Source organism: Salvelinus fontinalis, chromosome 17, assembly GCF_029448725.1.
Source record: "Salvelinus fontinalis isolate EN_2023a chromosome 17, ASM2944872v1, whole genome shotgun sequence".
Lineage (NCBI taxonomy): Eukaryota > Metazoa > Chordata > Actinopteri > Salmoniformes > Salmonidae > Salvelinus > Salvelinus fontinalis.
In genome coordinates, this window is record NC_074681.1 from 20,904,890 (window position 1) to 20,925,939 (window position 21,050).

The 21,050-nt window shown below is 44.5% G+C and overlaps 1 protein-coding gene across 3 annotated transcripts in view; it reads left to right on the plus strand.

The window, feature by feature from the left end:
* LOC129813946 (protein unc-13 homolog A-like) overlaps positions 1–21,050 on the plus strand; it is a 101,346-nt gene that overhangs the window by 68,038 nt on the left and 12,258 nt on the right. For 2 of the 3 annotated variants that reach the window (XM_055866606.1, XM_055866608.1), the window contains exons 16-33: positions 1–93; positions 1,333–1,560; positions 1,869–2,010; positions 3,227–3,396; positions 3,927–4,042; positions 6,606–6,769; positions 8,030–8,183; positions 8,982–9,050; positions 10,627–10,716; positions 14,592–14,726; positions 15,231–15,358; positions 15,575–15,660; positions 15,762–15,888; positions 16,023–16,119; positions 17,567–17,710; positions 18,358–18,444; positions 18,742–18,819; positions 20,779–20,867. The exon at positions 1–93 is cut by the window's left edge and continues 127 nt beyond it. In XM_055866606.1, coding sequence (XP_055722581.1) covers positions 1–93; positions 1,333–1,560; positions 1,869–2,010; positions 3,227–3,396; positions 3,927–4,042; positions 6,606–6,769; positions 8,030–8,183; positions 8,982–9,050; positions 10,627–10,716; positions 14,592–14,726; positions 15,231–15,358; positions 15,575–15,660; positions 15,762–15,888; positions 16,023–16,119; positions 17,567–17,710; positions 18,358–18,444; positions 18,742–18,819; positions 20,779–20,867 — 2,197 coding nt within the window. The remainder of the gene's footprint in view (positions 94–1,332; positions 1,561–1,868; positions 2,011–3,226; positions 3,397–3,926; positions 4,043–6,605; positions 6,770–8,029; positions 8,184–8,981; positions 9,051–10,626; positions 10,717–14,591; positions 14,727–15,230; positions 15,359–15,574; positions 15,661–15,761; positions 15,889–16,022; positions 16,120–17,566; positions 17,711–18,357; positions 18,445–18,741; positions 18,820–20,778; positions 20,868–21,050) is intronic. The other variant, XM_055866607.1, reaches the window with a different exon arrangement.

The following is a 21,050-nucleotide window of genomic DNA, read 5'->3' on the forward strand; positions in this document are numbered from 1 at the left end:
GGGGCATCGCCCGCCAGGGCATGAGGTGCTCCGAGTGTGGGGTCAAATGTCACGACAAGTGTCAGGACCTGCTAAATGCCGACTGCCTGCAGAGTAAGGAACACACGCAACACACACAACACACACAGACGCAGACTAACACTCTCACACACACACACACACACACTAGGGCTGTGATGATACCAGTGTCGCAATATTTTTATTTCCATGGCAAAAATGAAAACACGAAGCAGGTCCTTTAAAAAGCTGCTGTGTGTAAAATGTTGTGTGCTATAGCTAGGAAAATAAACACATGTGACACTGGATGACATCATAATGATGTTTGTTTCAACATCAAGTTTTCCTAAACAAGTTAAATCCACTTCCTGCTTTGTTTCCTGGCCACAATACTAATGATTATCGTCATTCTGATGTCGTCCCGGCCCTAACACACACACACACACACACACACACACACACACACACACACACACACACACACACACACACACACACACACACACACACACACACACACACACACACATATACACCAACACATGCACACGTCTAACACTCTCTACACACACACATATATATACACACACACACACATATACACACACACACACACACACACACACACACACACACACACACACACACACACACACACACACACACACACACACACACACACACACACACACACACACACACACACACACACACACACATATACTCACATATACACACATATACACAAACACATGCACACATTTAACACTCTCTACACACACACACACACACACACACACACACACACATATATACACCCATAAAAACTCCCTCTCATTTCCCCTCTTGCTTGACCTTTTTCGATTGACATCCCATTACTCTCCTCCCTCTCGTTCTTCACCCTCTTCCTTTCCAATGTATCTCCTGAGTAATGTGCTGTCATCCCCCTGCGTCTCTCCTCTCTCACTCCTGGACTTCTCTTCATCCTTTTACTTCCTCTAATTCACATTCCCCAAGATGGGCTTTTAGCCTAACCCTCCACTGATTTACAGTCTCTGTATCTCATATCACCCATTCCCAAGTATTTCTTAGGAGTCTTTCATTTGAAGGTTTACCCAATTGACCCTCACTGCCTCTTCCCTCCCTCTCTCTCCTATTCTATATTTACTGTATACCCTCGCTCTCTTTCTCTCTCCCTCTCCTTCTCTCTATCCTTCTCTCTCCTTCTCTCTCCACTCTGTCCTTCTCTCTCTTCCCTCTGAGTACACTCCTTTCTTTCTCTCTCTGTTCTTTTCCTATCCTCACTCCATCTTCACCCACCGCTCTCGTTTCCAGGGGCAGCGGAGAAGAGTTCTAAGCACGGGGCAGAGGACAGAACCCAGAACATCATCATGGTTCTAAAGGACAGGATGAAGATCAGAGAGAGGAACAAACCGGAAATCTTCGAGCTCATCCAGGAAGTGTTTACCGTTGTCAAGGCTACGCACGCCACGCAGATGAAGCAGATCAAACAGAGCGTGCTTGATGGGACGTCCAAGTGGTCGGCCATGATCAGCATGACTGGTAAAAATAGGACTAGGATTGGGAAGATTAAGATTAAGATTAGGTTTGGTGGGGTTTGGATTAAGGTTCAAATTGGAGGGGGTGTTAGTTACTGTCTGGCAGTTGGAACTTCACATCAGTAGACTCACCTTTGCCAACCGGAGTAGAAATTATATTTTACATGTTTGTATTTGAGTACTTTAGCAGATGCTCTTATACGAAGTGATTTTATGTGTATTCAAGTACGGGGGCTGAAACAACCATTTAGTTAATACTCTCTGTGTGACGTATGCCCAAGGTCTAATGGTGTGACTTTGTGCCTCTCTCAGTGCAGTGTGCCCAGGGCCTCCAGGCCAAGGACAAGACTGGTTCCAGTGACCCCTACGTCACAGTTCAGGTGGGCAAGACCAAGAAGAGGACCAAGACTATCTATGGCAACCTCAACCCTGTCTGGGAGGAGAACTTCCACTTGTGAGTATAGCGAGTGTGTGTTTCTGTCTGTCTGCGTGCGTGCGTGCGTGGGTGGGGGTGTGTGGTTCAAATCATTAAGTCAAATTGTATTTGTCACATGCTTCATAAAAACAGGTGTAGACTAACAGTGAATTTCTTACTTATGTGCCCTTCCCAACAACGCAGAGAAAAACATAAATAATAGAAACATAATAACACTAGGAATAAATAGACAATGATTAACAATAACTTGACTATATACAAGGGGTACCAGTACCGAGTCCATGATAACTTGACTATATACAAGGGGTACCAGTACCGAGTCCATGATAACTTGACTATATACAAGGGGTACCAGTACCGAGTCCATGATAACTTGACTATATACAAGGGGTACCAGTACCGAGTCCATGATAACTTGACTATATACAAGGGGTACCAGTACCGAGTCCATGATAACTTGACTATATACAAGGGGTACCAGTACCGAGTCCATGATAACTTGACTATATACAAGGGGTACCAGTACCGAGTCCATGATAACTTGACTATATACAAGGGGTACCAGTACCGAGTCCATGATAACTTGACTATATACAAGGGGTACCAGTACCGAGTCCATGATAACTTGACTATATACAAGGGGTACCAGTACCGAGTCCATGATAACTTGACTATATACAAGGGGTACCAGTACCGAGTCCATGATAACTTGACTATATACAAGGGGTACCAGTACCGAGTCCATGATAACTTGACTATATACAAGGGGTACCAGTACCGAGTCCATGATAACTTGACTATATACAAGGGGTACCAGTATCGAGTCCATGATAACTTGACTATATACAAGGGGTACCAGTACCGAGTCCATGATAACTTGACTATATACAAGGGGTACCAGTACCGAGTCCATGTGCAGAGGTACGAGGTCATTGAGGTAGATATGTACATACATGTAGGGTTATAGTGACTAGGCAACAGGATAGATAATAAATGGTGGCAGCAGCGTATGTGATGAGTCAAAAGAGTTAGTACAAAAGGGGTCAATGCAGATAGTCCAGGTAGCTATTTGGTTAACTATTTAACTAACCATTTAGCAGCCTTATGGCTGTTCAGGGTCCTGCTGGTTCCAGACTTGGTGCATCGGTACCGCTTGCCGTATGGTAGCAGAGGGAACAGTCTATGACATGGGTTAGGGCCCGGTTACATCTGACATGATTTCTTCATCTCATAGTGAATGCCACAACTCGTCGGACCGCATTAAGGTACGCGTGTGGGATGAGGACGATGACATCAAGTCCAGGGTGAAACAGAAGTTCAAACGGGAGTCAGATGACTTCCTGGGTCAGACCATCATCGAGGTCCGCACGCTGAGCGGAGAGATGGACGTCTGGTACAACCTGGGTGAGTCATGAGAAGGGGGGAGTCAGGAAGTGAGGGAGTTGTGGGAAAGGAGATGAACAGGAAGGAAGACAAGTGAGTGTGTTGGTGTCCTCTGACAGACAAGAGAACAGACATGTTGATGTGAGTGTGTTGGTGTCCTCTGACAGACAAGAGAACAGACATGTTGATGTGAGTGTGTTGGTGTCCTCTGACAGACAAGAGAACAGACATGTTGATGTGAGTGTGTTGGTGTCCTCTGACAGACAAGAGAACAGACATGTTGATGTGAGTGTGTTGGTGTCCTCTGACAGACAAGAGAACAGACATGTTGATGTGAGTGCGTTGGTGTCCTCTGACAGACAAGAGAACAGACATGTTGATGTGAGTGTGTTGGTGTCCTCTGACAGACAAGAGAACAGACATGTTGATGTGAGTGTGTTGGTGTCCTCTGACAGACAAGAGAACAGACATGTTGATGTGAGTGTGTTGGTGTCCTCTGACAGACAAGAGAACAGACATGTTGATGTGAGTGTGTTGGTGTCCTCTGACAGACAAGAGAACAGACAAGTCGGCTGTGTCTGGAGCCATCCGGATGCACATCAGTGTAGAGATCAAAGGAGAGGAGACTGTGGCTCCCTACCATGTCCAGTACACCTGTCTACATGAGGTAAGACTGACCAGACCATACCTCGCTTCACACACTAAGTACACCTTCACACACACATGCACGTACGCACGCACGCACACAGACACACACACACACACACACACACACACACACACACACACACACACACACACATATACACATATACACACACACACACACACACACACACACACACACCTAGGGTTGCAAAGTTACCGGTAATTTACCAAAGTTACAGGAATCTTCAGTCATTTCTGTAATTAAAAGGTAATCTATGGTAACTTTGGTAATTTATAGTAGATTTATTTTCTTCATATATTTTTGGGGGGTATATCTGTGTCCATATTGTCCTAGTGGATAAACCATCTGGTTCAAGAGAAAATAGCTTAATTCATGAAAAATGTACTCAGCTGCCACCAGTTTGGCCGAAACCATTTACAACAAAGACATATTAAAATAAATAAGTGTGTAAAAATATAAAGGAGATTTCCTGCTGAAACATTCATATTAAACTAACTGTCCAGTCAAAATCTAACTTTTAAAAGTTATTATTCTATTAACACATGGCCATAACATAAATTGGAGAAAAAGCACGTCAAAAATCCCACCTCAAACAGTCATCTCAAACAGTCCGTTTAAAAAAATGCTTGCTATTTCCTGAAAGAACCTGATGTAATGTTGGCTCGTTGGCTGAGCTGGACAATCAGCAGTCTACTCGCATGAATATTTTTGGGGGGCTGGACTTCCTAATTTGGCCTCCTTTTTCATATTACTCGTTACGAAATGCAGCGGCCATGACTGAAGCCAAATGAGAGATGTCTTGGGGGTGTGGTTTCATGTGGGTGTCTCTTGTGTGTGTGTTCACATGTGGGAAGCGTTTGTATTTTCACTCTGCCAAAACAGGGCACCATTACAGTCACTCACCCTTCTAGATAACTTGAAACGGTCTAACCAGGTCTTGTGTCTTGAAGTCGCCTAGGCTAGCTAGTGCTAGGCAACTCCTTTTGTCAATTAGCTTCAGCCGGCTGGTGCGCGACTGTGGCAAAATTGGTTTGACTTTGGATCGCCTATCTCCGTGGCTAGTTAATAAATTAGTCAATAAATTACACAATGTAAATGGGACAAAATGTTTTTTTTGTTACACATCTTTTAGTTGTCTCATTAAATGCTTTCGTCACGCCCTGACCTTAGAGAGCCTTTTTATGTCTCTATTTGGTTTGGTCAGGGTGTGATTTGGCATTCTATGTTTTTGTTTTCTTTGATTTTCTATTTCTATGTTTTGGCCGGGTATGGTTCTCAATCAGGGACGGCTGTCTATCGTTGTCTCTGATTGGGAACCATACTTAGGTATCCCTTTTTCCCTCCTTTCAGTGTGGGAAGTTAACTTTGTTTGTGGCACATAGCCCTTAAGCTTCATGGTCGTTTTTTTGTATTGTTTATTGTTTTGTCGGCATCATCACCTAATAAAAGGAATATGTACGCTCACCATGCTGCGCTTTGGTCCTCTTCATTCGACGGCCATGACAGCTTTCAATATTTGTATATGAATTTTTACAATTTATAGCTGATTTTAGGTTTTTAAGTCATTGACAGTTGGAGCTATTGCCATTGTAAAATATTGTCCCATGTACATTGTGTAATTTACTGATGGTCCCTAACTAGCCCCATAGGGATATCGAATGTCAAACTAAATTGATAATGGGCATTACGATCTGGTCGGGTTAAGCTGCATTCCGAATTGATGATTAATTAGGTCCTGCCAGCTGTGGGCATATAGTCAGATTTGAAATAAACCCAAGGAAAACTGTCACGGTGCCCTTCATTCTGTTTCACGGTGTCCTTCGTTCCGTTACGGTGTCCTTCATTCTGTCATGGTATCCTTCGTTCTGTCATGATGGGTTTCGTTCTGTTACGGTGTCCTTCATTCCACGACATAACATGTTTTTCTATCATCTCATAAATCTCAGTTTTGGAAGAGACTGACTTTATGACCAAAATGATCCTATTGACACGTTGTAGTCCATTTTGACACTAGAATGAATCGTTTTGACTCGTATCAATGCCACACAGGCCGTGTTCAAAAGGAGTTGTTTTTTAGAGGCAGTCGCTCTTTAATGACCGGTGTACGCCCACAACATTCTGTGGTTGGGGTGCGCCACACCATTCAAAAAGCTGCTTTTTAACATACTTCATTACCAAAACTATTTCACTATTGTAATTTATTACAGGTCATGTTTCATAGAAATCTGGAAACACTGGACACTTACTTTAAACTCCAATGGTATTCACTAAGTTGATGGTTTATATTTAGGATAATGTTTTATAATTTATTTATTTTTGAATCATCTTATTTGATTATTTTATATATATTTTTTAGGGCAAGAGATAATTACAGACACCTGTGATAATCCGACCTACTGCAAAAGGCCACTAGATGTAATCTTATAAAACAAAAAATAAAAACTTGAAAGATACCAAAATTCTGCTAGTTTACTGGTAAACTTAAAAAATGTCCTGTAATATTTCCTCCATTTGCAACCCTACACACCTTTAACAGCCTTTTCCCTCTGTGTGTGTGTAGCACCTGTTCCAGTACACTACAGAGGTGCAGAACAGTGGTGTGGTGAAGATCCCTGATGCTAAAGGAGATGACGCGTGGAAGGTGTACTTCGAGGAGACTCCCCAGGAGATCGTGGATGAGTTCGCCATGCGCTACGGAGTGGAATCCATCTACCAGGCTATGACGTCAGTACCATCACCATACAGAACACATACAGAGAGTTTGGTCATAGGCTTCAACCAGAGACGTATCTATGAATGTATGTCTCTGGTTTGAACCAGTATTATTTTCCATCACCCAGTGTGTCCGCTCAGACTTTCTGTTCTGTGATAACATGTAGCACCATACAGAATGTGGTACACTTGAGACTACACTGAGTGTACCAAACATTAGGAACACCTTCCTAATATTGAGTTGCATCCCCTCTTGCCCTCAGAACAGCCTCAATTCGTCGGGGAATGGACTTTACAAGGTGTCGAAAGTGCTTCCCACAGTTGTGTCAAGTTGGCTGGATGTCCTTTGGTTGGTGGACCATTCTTGATTCACACGGGAAACTATTGAGGGTGAAAAACCCAGCAGCTTGCAGTTCTTGACACAAACCGGTGTGCCTGGCCCTACTACCATACTCCGTTCAAAGGCACTTTGGCTCACACAATCCATGTCTCAATTGTCTCAAGGCTTAAAAATCCTTCTTTAACCTGTCCACACCCCTTAAAGTGGATTTAACAAGCGACATCAATAAGGGATCATATCTTCAACCTGGATTCACCTGGTCAGTCTATGTCATGGAAAGAGCTTAAGATGTTGTATATTCAGTGTATATTTAAGTGATAATGGCCGAGAAGCCAGTGTTTGGAGGATATATTGGCACAGGTGTTGTTAGGCCCGAGACGCCTGGCTGGGTTGATGAGACAGTGGATTGTCCAGTCAGATGGAACAGAGTAAATAGGCATTTTAACGTCATAGATTTAGTCGGTGGTAACTTGGAATGCGCTTTTAACCAATCAGCATTCAGGATTAGACCCACCCATTGTATATGTAGGCAGGTAGCCTAGTGGTTAGAGCATTGGGTCAGTAACTGAAAGGTTGCTGGATTGAATCCCTGAGCTGACAAAGTACAAATCTGTCACTCTGAACAAGACAGTTAACCCACTGTTCCCTGGGCGCTGAAGACATGGATGACGATTAAGGCAGCTCCATGCACCTCTCTGATTCAGAGGAGTTGGGTTAAATGCAGAAGACATATCAGGTGAAGGCATTCATTTGTACAACTGACTAGGTATCCCTCTTTCCCTTTACAAACTACACTGGACAGACAAATGACAATGAAAACTTACAAAACAGTAGCTGATGAACAAACATAAACACCAGGCAGCATTAGTTCATACCTATTAGTCCTAGTTAATATGAATATACAGTAATTATTGTATTTTGTGTGTCCACAGCCACTTTGCCTGCCTGTCGTCTAAGTACATGTGCCCGGGCGTGCCCGCGGTGATGAGCACCCTGCTGGCCAACATCAATGCTTACTACGCCCACACCACCCAGTCCACCAATAACGTCTCGGCATCAGACCGCTTCGCCGCATCCAACTTTGGAGTGAGTTAATTGGTTTATTCCCCTCATGTTTTAGGTTAAGCTTTTAATTGAAGGTATTATTTGACTTTTCTATCTACAGTATATGGACCAATTAGAAAGACCATCCTAGAGATGATATGTTGAACTGTGTAGATAATTGAATTTCAGAACTGGGACATTGTCCTGAGGGCCCTCTGCCCATATACAGCCTCTGACCCCTATTTTCAAACAGTGGCCAAATGTACATCCCCAACTGCCCAATCAGACTCACCGTGCTAGATCCTGTCCTGCGTTGACATACCATTTCTCAACAAATACAAATAAAGTATTTAGCTGGACCGGAAATAACATTTTTAACCCTGTTTTATCTTGTCCCGTGTGTGTCCCGTGTGTGTGTCCCGTGTGTGTGTCCCGTGTGTGTGTCCCGTGTGTGTGTCCCGTGTGTGTGTCCCGTGTGTGTGTCCCGTGTCTGTGTCCCGTGTGTGTGTCCCGTGTGTGTGTCCCGTGTGTGTGTCCCGTGTGCGTGTCCCGTGTGCGTGTCCCGTGTGCGTGTCCCGTGTGCGTGTCCCGTGTCTGTGTCCCGTGTGCGTGTCCCGTGTGCGTGTCCCGTGTGCGTGTCCCGTGTGCGTGTCCCGTGTGCGTGTCCCGTGTGCGTGTCCCGTGTGCGTGTCCCGTGTGCGTGTCCCGTGTGCGTGTTCCGTGTGCGTGTTCCGTGTGTGTGTCCCGTGTGCGTGTCCCGTGTGCGTGTCCCGTGTGCGTGTCCCGTGTGCGTGTCCCGTGTGCGTGTCCCGTGTGCGTGTCCCGTGTGCGTGTGGGTAGAAGGACAGGTTTGTGAAACTCCTAGATCAGCTCCACAACTCCCTGAGGATTGACCTATCCATGTACCGGGTAATGTCAACTTTGACCTTTCTAAACAACTATTTTCTTTACTCTTTACGATTTCTAATTTTATATATATATATATGTTAAGGATATTGAGAGACTTTTAAAAGTGTTTGTGTCAAACACTGTGTTATAATCTGTTTTATAAATGGAAGTCATTGTGTTATATTCTGTTTTATAAATGGAAGTCATTGTGTTATATTCTGTTTTATGTGGAAGTCATTGTGTTATATTCTGTTTTATGTGGAAGTCATTGTTGTAATGTCTTTGTTTGTAAATATCATGTATTCTGTGTAATTGTATTATTATTCTAATTCCATCTGCATGACACAGTTTATAGGCCATTGTATAAGTAGCATTTTCTTGCAGTTTACATGATTATATTTAACCAGAAGTTGAAAAGCATGAAAGAGGAGATAAAATAGACTAATACAAAAGTATACTCACTATATAAAAATGACATTCTAAGTTACATAGACCTTCAACAAGCCATGTTTATTTGACCAATCTTGTGATATCTGAACCTATCTTTCAAGAACATATCTCTGTTCCAAACAGTGTTTCTTTGTTTCTACTCTCTTTTAAAGTATATTTTAGTGTGTCTCTGTCTTTGTAATGGTGTTTCTGTGTTTGTAATGGTGTTTCTGTCTTTGTAATGGTGTCTCTGTCTTTGTAATGGTGTTTCTGTGTTTGTAATGGTGTTTCTGTCTTTGTAATGGTGTTTCTGTGTTTGTAATGGTGTTTCTGTGTTTGTAATGGTGTTTCTGTGTTTGTAATGGTGTTTCTGTGTTTGTAATGGTGTTTCTGTCTTTGTAATGGTGTTTCTGTCTTTGTAATGGTGTTTCTGTCTTTGTAATGGTGTTTCTGTCTTTGTAATTGTGTTTCTGTGTTTGTAATGGTGTTTCTGTCTTTGTAATGGTGTTTCTGTCTTTGTAATGGTGTTTCTGGGTTTGTAATGGTGTTTCTGTCTTTGTAATGGTGTTTCTGTCTTTGTAATGGTGTTTCTGTCTTTGTAATGGTGTTTCTGTCTTTGTAATGGTGTTTCTGGGTTTGTAATGGTGTTTCTGTCTTTGTAATGGTGTTTCTGTCTTTGTAATGGTGTTTCTGTCTTTGTAATGGTGTTTCTGTCTTTGTACTTATGTGATTATGTTTTTGTCTTTGTAATGGTGTTTCTGTCTTTGTAATGGTGTTTCTGTCTTTGTAATGGTGTTTCTGTCTTTGTAATGGTGTTTCTGTCTTTGTAATGGTGTTTCTGTCTTTGTAATGGTGTTTCTGTCTTTGTACTTATGTAATTATGTTTTTGTCTTTGTAATGGTGTTTCTGTCTTTGTAATGGTGTTTCTGTCTTTGTAATGGTGTTTCTGTCGTTGTAATGGTGTTTTTGTCTTTGTAATGGTGTTTTTGTGTGTTTGTAATGGTGTTTTTGTCTTTGTAATGGTGTTTCTGTGTGTTTGTAATGGTGTTTTTGTCTTTGTAATGGTGTTTTTGTCTTTGTAATGGTGTTTCTGTGTGTTTGTAATGGTGTTTTTGTCTTTGTAATGGTGTTTCTGTGTGTTTGTAATGGTGTTTCTGTGTGTTTGTAGAATAACTTCCCAGCCAGTAGCCCTGAGAGGCTGCAGGACCTCAAGTCCACTGTAGACCTACTGACCAGCATCACCTTCTTCAGGATGAAGGTGAACAAAACAATACCTCATTCATCTCCTTATTCATCTCTTTTTCATCAAGTCCAAGCTTCTTTCCAGGAAATATGTGGATTCATAGATGGACTTATTGCTAATCTAGCTATTGAGTAGCCTTGTACGACCATCTTGATCTCGCGAGCTCACGTTCTGTTTTGCTACACGGATTCAGTGGAACAAAACGAGAGCACAAGGGTGGATCAGGATAGGTCTTGCGGGCTAGGTAACATTTAGCAGCAGTTAAGGTGTATCAGCCATATACTGTTAGTGTCAGGGTAATGGATACTTAGTTGCAATGTTGTTGACAGTCATTGAACATCTACAAACCATCTACTTGGGACCATTCAAATAAAGCGTTACCTGACATCACTCTCTGAGGAAATAGCAAGCATTTTTTAAATGGTCTGTTTGACATATAAGTTTGAGGTGGGGGTTTTTCTACAATGTATGCTTTGGCAAAAATAGGAGTACAGGATCAAATCAAATCAACTTTTATTAGTCACATGCGCCGAAATACAACAGGTAGACCTTACAGTGAAATACTTACTTACGAGCCCCTAACCAACAGTGCAGTTTCAAAAAATATGGATAAGAATAAGAGATAGAAGTAACAAGTAATTAAAGAGCAACAGTGAAAAATAACAATATATAAAGGGGGGGCCGGTACAGAGTCAATGTGCGGGGGCACCGGTTAGTTGAGGTAATATGTAGAGTTGAAGTTGGAAGTTTACATACACCTTAGCCAAAAACATTTAAACTCCGTTTTTCACAATTCCTGACATTTAATCCTCGTAAAAATTCCCTGTCTTAGGTCAGTTAGGATCACCACTTTATTTTAAGAATGTGAAATGTCAGAATAATAGTAGATATAATGATTTATTTCAGCTTTTATTCCTTTCATCACATTCCCAGTGGTTCAGAAGTTTACATACACTCAATAAGTATTTGGTAACATTGCCTTTAAATTGTTTAACTTGGTCAAACGTTTCGGGTAGCCTTCCACAAGCTTCCAACAATAAGTTGGGTGAATTCTGGCCCATTCCTCCTGACAGAGCTGGTGTAACTGAGTCAGGTTTGTAGGCCTACTTGCTCGCACACACTTTCAGTTCTGCCCACAAATTTTCTATAGGATTGAGGTCAGGGCTTTGTGATGGCCACTCCAATACCTTGACTTTGTTGTCCTTAAGCCATTTTGCCACAACTTTGGAAGTATGCTTGGGGTCATTGTCCATTTGGAAGACCCATTTGCGACCAAGCTCTAACTTCCTGACTGATGTCTTGAGATGTTGCTTCAATATATCCACATAATTTTCCTTCCTTCCTCATGAAGCCATCTATTTTGTGAAGTGCACCAGTCCCTTCTGCAGCAAAGCACCCCCACAACATGATGCTGCCACACCCGTGCTTCACGGTTGGGATGGTGTTCTTCGGCTTGCAAGCCTCCCACTTTTTCCTCCAAACATAACAATGGTCATTATGGCCAAACAGTTCTATTTTTGATTCATCAGACCAGTGGACATTTCTCTAAAAAGTACGATCTTTGTCCCCATGTGCAGTTGCAAACCGTAGTCTGGCTTTTTTATGGTGGTTTTGGAGCAGTGGCTTCATCCTTGCTGAGCGGCCTTTCAGGTTATGTCGATATTTTTTACTGTGGATATAGATCATTTTGTACCTGGTTCCTCCAGCATCTTCACAAGGTCCTTTGCTGTTGTTCTGGGATTGATTTGCACTTTTCGCACCAAAGTACGTTCATCTCTAGGAGACAGAACGCGTCTCCTTCCTGAGCGGTATGACGGCTGCGTGGACCCATGGTGTTTATACTTCCATACTGTTGTTTATACAGATGAACTTGGTACCTTCAGGTGTTTGGAAATTGCTCCCAAGGATGAATCAGACTTGTGGAGGTCTACAATTTTTTTTCTGAGGTCTTGGCTGATTTCTTTTGATTTTCCCATCATGTCAAGCAAAGAGGCACTGAGTTTGAAGGTAGGCCTTGAAATACATCCACAGGTACACCTCCAAATGACTCAAATTATGTCAATCAGCCTATCAGAAGCTTCTAAAGCCATGACATAATTTTCTTGAATTTTCCAAGCTGTTTAAAGGCACATTCAACTTAGTGTATGTAAACTTCTGACCCACTGGAATTGTGATACAGTGAATTATAAGTGAAATAATCTGTCTGTAAACTATTGTTGTAAAAATACTTGTGTCATGCACAAAGTAGATGTCCTAACTGACTTGCCAAAACTATAGTTTGTTAACAAGAAATTTGTGGAGTGGTAGAAAAACGAGTTTTAATGACTCCAACCTAAGTGTATGTAAATTTCCGACTTCAACTGTACGTGTAGGTTTAGTTTATTAAAGTGACTATGCATAAATGACAACAGAGAGTGGCAGTGGTGTGGAGAGTGGAGTATGGGGGGGGCGGGGCAATGCAAATAGTTTGGGTAGCCTTTTGACTAGATGTTTAGGAGTCTTATGGCTTGGGGGTAGAAGCTGTTTAGAAGCCTCTTGTACCTAGACTTGGCGCTCCGGTACCGCTTGATGTGTGGTAGCAGAGAGAACAGTCTATGACTAGGGTGGCTGGAGTCTCTGACAATTTTTAGGGCCTTCCTCTGACACCGCCTGGTATAGAGGTCCTGGATGGCAGGAAGCTTGGTCCCAGTGATGTATTGGGCCTCTGTAGTGCCTTGCGGTCCGAGGCCGAGCAGTTACCACACCAGGTAGTGATGCAACCAGTTAGGATGCTCTCGATGGTGCAGCTGTAGAACCTTTTGAGGATCTGAGGACCCATGCCAAATCTTTTCAGTCTCCTGAGGGGGAATAGGTTTTGTCGTGCCCGCTTCACGACTGTCAAGGTGTGCTTGGTTTGTTGGCGATGTGGACACCAAGGAACTTGAAGCTGTAGAACCTGCTCCACTGCAGCCCCTTTGATGAGAATGGGGGGCGTGCTCGGTCCTCTTTTTCCTGTAGTACACAATCATCTTCTTTGTCTTGATCACGTTGAGGGAGAGGTTGTTGTCCTGGCACCACACGGCCAGGTCTCTGACCTCCTCCCTATAGGCTGTCTCGTCGTTGTCGGTGATCAGGATATTATCTGTTGTGTCATCGGCAAATTTAATGATGGTGTAGGAGTCGTGCCTGGCCGTGCAGTCGTGAGTGAACAGGGAGTACAGGAGGGGACTGAGCACACACCCCTGAGGGGCCCCTGTGTTGAGAATCAGCGTGGCAGATGTGTTGTTACCTACCCTCACCACCTGGGGGAGGCCCGTCAGGAAGGCCAGGATCCAGTTGCAGAGGGAGGTGTTTAGTCCCAGGGTCCTTAGCTTATTGATGAGCTTTGAGGGCACCATTGTGTTGAACGCTGAGCTGTAGTCAATGAAAAGCATTCTCACATAGGTGTTCCTTTTGTCCAGGTGGAAAAGGCCAGTGTGGAGTGCAATTGAGACTGCGTCATCTGTGGGGGGCGGTATGCAAATTTAGTGGGTCTAGGGTTTCTGGTATGATGGTGTTGATGTGAGCCATGACCAGCCTTTCAAAGAACTTGATGTGGGGATGTTGACAGACTGTGTGCTTTAAAAAGTGAGATTTTCACTGGTCAGTTACTTTAAGGTCAACAGCATCAACAACATTTTGCAGTGGGCATCAGTCTCTGGACTTCAACCACATTGAAAACCTGTGGAATTGAATTGAAGAGGGCAGTCCATAAGCGCAGATGAAGGATATCAAGGATCTAGAAATATTCTGTATGGAGGCCTCATCAAATATATTTTGTAAAAGCTTTGTGCCGTTATCCTCACAAGGTATTGACAAAAGGGTGCCAATAATGCTAAACTAACTGACCTCTGACCCTCCTGTGTGATCAGGTCCAGGAGCTGCAGAGCCCCCCCAGGGCCAGTCAGGTGGTGAAGGACTGTGTCAAAGCCTGTCTCAACTCCACCTACGAATACATCTTCAACAACTGTCACGAACTCTACAGCAGAGAGTACCAGACAGACCCTGTGAGTATGTGTGTTTGTGTGTGTTTATGTGCGTGTGTGTGTTCACGTTGTTGTGGCAGAAATGGGGTGAGCTGTTGTAACTTCTCAAGTGTTATCGTCTGTTCTGTGTTGGACTGTGATGCTATGCCTGTTATAGACTCCTGGTATGTCTGCACCTTAACACAAGGCCATTGTGTTCCGGAACTGTTGCTTGTATAAAGAACTGTTGTGTAAACAATATGATCGTATTATTACCTCTCGCTATATAAGGGACATGGAACCATTTACTCTGGGAGCTCCTTCCCTGACTGAGATCAGAGAGGGATCTACCTTGCAGCTGCTCGAATGTATTAAAGATTCACTAATATCATTATAAATTAGTCTCTGCCTAATCTTTGGATCGAATTTTCCACAACAACGTGAGCGCATACATTTGTGTGTGTGTTTTTTTTTTTTGTGTGTATGTGTGTTCACGTGAGTGCTTGCCTGTGTGTATGTCTGTCTGACCTTCCTCTCTCTCTCCAGGCTAAGGCTGACGTTCCAGAAGAGCAGGGTCCCAGTATCAAGAACTTGGACTTCTGGTCAAAACTCATCACCCTCATCGTCTCCATCATAGAGGAAGACAAGAACTCCTATACACCCTGTCTCAACCAGTGAGTCTCTCTCTCTCTCTCTCTCTCTCTCTCTCTCTCTCTCTCTCTCTCTCTCTCTCTGTCTCTCTGTCTCTCTGTCTCTCTGTCTCTCTGTCTCTCTGTCTCTCTGTCTGTCTCTCTCTCTCTCTCTCTCTCTCTCTCTCTCTCTCTCTCTCTCTCTCTCTGTCTCTGTCTGTCTCTCTATCTCTCTGAACACTGTTCTCCTGTCCCGCACAGGTTTCCTCAGGAACTGAATGTGGGCGTGATCAGTGCAGAGGTCATGTGGAACATGTTTGCTCAAGATATGAGATATGCCATGGAGGGTAAGTGTGTGTGCGTGCGTCTGTGTGTGAGTTTGTGTGCATGTGTGTACTATGAATGAATATGTTCCAAATCTCCCCCTACCATTCTCTATCATTCTCAGAGCATGAGAAGAACCGGCTGTGTAAGAGTGCTGATTACATGAACCTGCACTTCAAGGTGAAGTGGCTCTACAACGAATACTGCAAAGAGCTGCCCACCTTCCAGAAACGTGTACCTGAGTACCCAGCGTGAGTGTCCTTTATCTCAGCTTATTCAGCTCTTTTTTTATGGAAAGTCCATTGATTTTTGTATTTTATTTTTAATTGGGGGGGTTATCACATAATGAGAGGTTTTTGTGGACCCCTTCTCTGCCGCCTCATAGGTGGTTCGAACCGTTTGTCATCCAGTGGTTGGACGAGAACGAGGAAGTGTCCAGAGACTTCCTGCACGGTGCCCTAGTGAGGGACACAAAGGACGGGGTAAATTCACATCTATTTCCTCTCTGAGATATGTTTTGTTTTACAGGCCCCTATTAATGTGGCATTTGCTAGTCAATACGTGGTCAAATTGTAATTATGTAGTTATTTCTCAATAATAATTATTTATTTGAGATTCATTGAAATGATTTTAAACTCTAAGCTAAAGTAACTTTATACATGATAAAAAGCTATGTCTGTGTAGGTCTATTAGACCAGTTGCAATATGCAGTTTCACTGGACAAGCTGCAAAGGTTGTAAACACCCAACACAGAAGTTACTGCTCCCTCTATCTATCCCTCCCTCCCTTCCACTATCCCTCCCTCCCTCCCTCCCTCCCTCCCTCCCTCCCTCCCTCCCTCCCTCCCTCCCTCCCTCCCTCCCTCCCTCCCTCCCTCCCTCCCTCCCTCCCTTCCACCCTTCCACTATCCCTCCCACCCTTCCTCCCTCCCTCCCTCCCTCCATCCCTCCCTCCCTCCCTCCCTCCCTCCCTCCCTCCCTCCCTCCCTCCCTCCCTCCCTCCCTTCCACTATCCCTCCCTCCCTCTATCCCTCCCTCCCTCCCTCCCTCCCTCCCTCCCTCCCTCCCTCCCTCCCTCCCTCCCTTCCACTATCCCTTCCTTCCTTCCTCCCTCCCTCCCTCCCTCCCTCCCTCCCTCCCTCCCTCCCTCCCTCCCTCCCTCCCTCCCTCCCTCCCTCCCTCCCGCTATCCCTCCCTGCCTCTATCCCTCCCTCCCTGCCTCTATCCCTCCCTCCCTCCCTCTATCCCTCCCTGCCTCTATCCCTCCCTCCCGCTATCCCGCTCTCCCTCCCTCCCTCCCTCCCTCCCTCCCTTTATCTCTCCATCCCTTTATCCCTCATCACGCCCTCCATCCCTCCCTCTATCCCTCCCACCCTTCACTCGCCCCTCCCACCAACACACTTACATCATGTGTACTTCCCTTACTCAACACACAACACCCTCCTTCTCTCTCACACACACACACACACGCACGCGTGCGCACACACACTCGGGTCAAAGTAGATGAGTAAGGTTTTCTCCCCCCATTCGTCGGTGGTCCTTGGGGTCCAATTACTGTTGCCTACAGCAGCTTCCTGTTTCCTGTGTCAGCAGGAAACCAGTCCCACCGCCACCTCTCTCCTTCACGACATGATCAATAATCCTCTAATGACAGGGGTGTTAATGAGGCCTCTGCTCCCCATCATATCACTAATCACCATTCACCTGATGAAGAGAGGAACCAGCCACACACACTGTCCATTCATAGAGAATTCGACAGCATCAGTGCCATCTATCTGTAAAGTATAAGATGAAATGTATTGGCTTGAGAAAGGGGGCATCCCTCTCCTGTTCTTTGAAGTGTGGGGAACCCAGTAGTGCCTTTTGTTAGATATCCGAGTGCTTTTTAACCCCCCCCCCCCCCCCCCCCTGCCTCTCTTCCCCCATACAGTTCCAGGTGACGTCAGAGCATGCTCTGTTCTCCTGTTCGGTGGTGGATGTGTTCTCTCAGCTCAACCAGAGCTTTGAGATCATACGCAAGTTAGAGTGTCCTGACCCCCAGATCGTAGGCAACTACATGAAGCGATTCGCCAAGGTACCACCCTTAGGCCTTACCAATATGGCCGACAATAACACTGATATGGTTAGATGATGCAGAAGATGCTCATTCAGATGATAAACATCTCTCCCTCTCTCCGTATCTCTCTCTCTGTCTCTCTGTCTCTCTCTCTCTCTCTCTCTCTCTCTCTGTATCTCTCTCTCTCTTTGTATCTCTGTATCGCTCTCTCTCTGTATATCTATGTCTCTCTCTGTCTCTCTCTCTATATCTCTGTCTCTCTCTGTATTGCTGTATCTCTCTCTCTCTGTATCGCTGTATCTCTCTCTCTGTATCTCTCTCTATCTGTCTCTCTCTATATCTCTGTATCTCTCTCTCTCTGTCTCTCTCTATATCTCTGTATCTCTCTCTCTCTCTGTATCTCTCTCTCTCTGTATCTCTCTCTCTCTGTATCTCTCTCTCTGTCTCTCTCTCTGTATCTCTCTCTTTCTGTATCTCTCTCTCTCTCTGTATCTCTCTCTTTCTGTATCTCTCTCTCTCTCTGTATCTCTCTCTCTCTCTGTGTATCTCTGTATCACTCTGTATCTCTATATCTCTGTATCTCTGTATCGCTCTCTCTGTATCTCTCTATCTATCTCTCTCTGTATCTCTCTCTCTCTATCTATCTCTTTATCTCTCTCTCTCAGACCATCGGCAACGTTCTGCTGTCCTATGCTGAGATCATTTCCAAAGAGTTCCCTAAACAATGTGGGAACAAAGAGAAAGAGAAAGTGGTAGGTTAGGGAAACTGTGTGTGTGTGTAAGGGCAGGAGTGTTTGATTAGCTGAATGTGGTCTAAAGGGAGAAGCTGGACTGGCTCTCAGGGGAACTAAGTCTCCCAAAGGACTGACTCATCTATAGTCAACACTCACTGAGCGTCTGTCTGTCTGTCTGTCTGTCTGTCTGTCTGTCTGTCCGTCCGTCCGTCCGTCTGTCCGTCTGTCCGTCTGTCCGTCTGTCTGTCTGTCTGTATCAGCAAGATACAGAGAGAGATGTAAAATATGATCTCTCCTTATTTGTGTCTTCTTCAGCCCTGCATCATCATGAATAACATCCAACAGCTGAGAGTGCAGCTGGAGAAGATGTTTGAGGCCATGGGAGGCAAAAATGTGAGTCTGTCAACGAGCCATCACTCAGACCTCTATGAACCATCACTCAGACCTCTGAGTCATCACTCAGACCTCTGAGCCATCACTCAGACCTCTATGAGCCATCACTCAGACTTCTATGAGCCATCACTCAGATCTCTGAGTCATCACTCAGACTTCTATGAGCCATCACTCAGACTTCTATGAGCCATCACTCAGACCTCTATGAGCCATCACTCAGACTTCTATGAGCCATCACTCAGACCTCTATGAGCCATCACTCAGACCTCTGAGTCATCACTCAGACTTCTATGAGCCATCACTCAGACTTCTATGAGCCATCACTCAGACCTCTATGAGCCATCACTCAGACTTCTATGAGCCATCACTCAGACTTCTATGAGCCATCACTCAGACCTCTATGAGCCATCACTCAGACCTCTATGAGCCATCACTCAGACCTCTATGAGCCATCACTCAGACCTCTGAGTCATCACTCAGACTTCTATGAGCCTTCACTCAGACTTCTATGAGCCTTCACTCAGACCTCTATGAGCCATCACTCAGACCTCTGAGTCATCACTCAGACTTCTATGAGTCATCACTCAGACTTCTATGAGCCATCACTCAGACCTCTATGAGCCATCACTCAGACCTCTATGAGCCATCACTAAGACCTCTGAGTCATCACTCAGACCTCTGAGCCATCACTCAGACCTCTATGAGCCATCACTCAGACTTCTATGAGCCATCACTCAGACCTCTATGAGCCATCACTCAGACCTCTATGAACCATCACTCAGACCTCTATGAGCCATCACTCAGACCTCTATGAGTCATCACTCAGACCTCTGAGTCATCACTCAGACCTCTGAGCCATCACTCAGACCTCTATGAGCCATCACTCAGACCTCTATGAGCCATCACTCAGACCTCTATGAGCCATCACTCAGACCTCTATGAGCCATCACTCAGACTTCTATGAGCCATCACTCAGACCTCTATGAGCCATCACTCAGACCTCTATCAGCCATCACTCAGACCTCTATGAGCCATCACTCAGACCTCTATGAGCCATCACTCAGACCTCTATGAGCCATCACTCAGACCTCTATGAGCCATCACTCAGACCTCTATGAGCCATCACTCAGACCTCTATGAGCCATCACTCAGACCTCTATGAGCCATCACTCAGACCTCTGAGTCATCACTCAGACTTCTATGAGCCATCACTCAGACTTCTATGAGCCATCACTCAGACCTCTATGAGCCATCACTCAGACCTCTATGAGCCATCACTCAGACCTCTGAGCCATCACTCAGACTTCTATGAGCCATCACTCAAACTTCTATGAGCCATCACTCAGACCTCTATGAGCCATCACTCAGACCTCTATGAGCCATCACTCAGACCTCTGAGCCATCACTCAGACTTCTATGAGCCATCACTCAGACTTCTATGAGCCATCACTCAGACTTCTATGAGCCATCACTCAGACCTCTATGAGCCATCACTCAGACCTCAATGAGCCATCACTCAGACCTCTATGAGCCATCACTCAGACCTCTGAGTCATCACTCAGACTTCTATGAGCCATCACTCAGACCTCTGAGCCATCACTCAGACCTCTATGAGCCATCACTCAGACCTCTATGAGCCATCACTCAGACCTCTATGAGCCATCACTCAGACCTCTATGAGCCATCACTCAGACCTCTATGAGCCATCACTCAGACCTCTGAGTCATCACTCAGACTTCCATGAGCTATCACACAAACCATACTGTAAAAATGTATACCTGCAATGTAATTACACTGTACCTACAGTATGTCATTTACTAAATACATTTATATAGGACACTTCCTGCTATGTAAATACATGTATTAAGGACACAACCTGCCATGTAAATACATGTATTAAGAACACTTCCTGCTATGTAAATAAATGTATTATTAAGGACACTTACTTCCTGCCCCCAGCTGAACGTGGAGGCCAGTGACTTCCTGAAGGACCTACAATTAAAGCTCAACAACGTCATGGACGACCTTAGTAGGATCTTCGCCGTCAGGTGTGTGTGTGTGTTTGTGTGTGGGTATGTGTGCACTTGTTTAGTTGAAACATGGCGCTTTCAGGGTCGTATTCATTAGGACATGCAATGGAAAACGTTTTGGAACTCCCTCTTTCAATCAGCTTTCTTCCGCTTGGTGCCTAATGAATACAACCCAGAGTTGTGGGTTTTGATTGTTGTCTG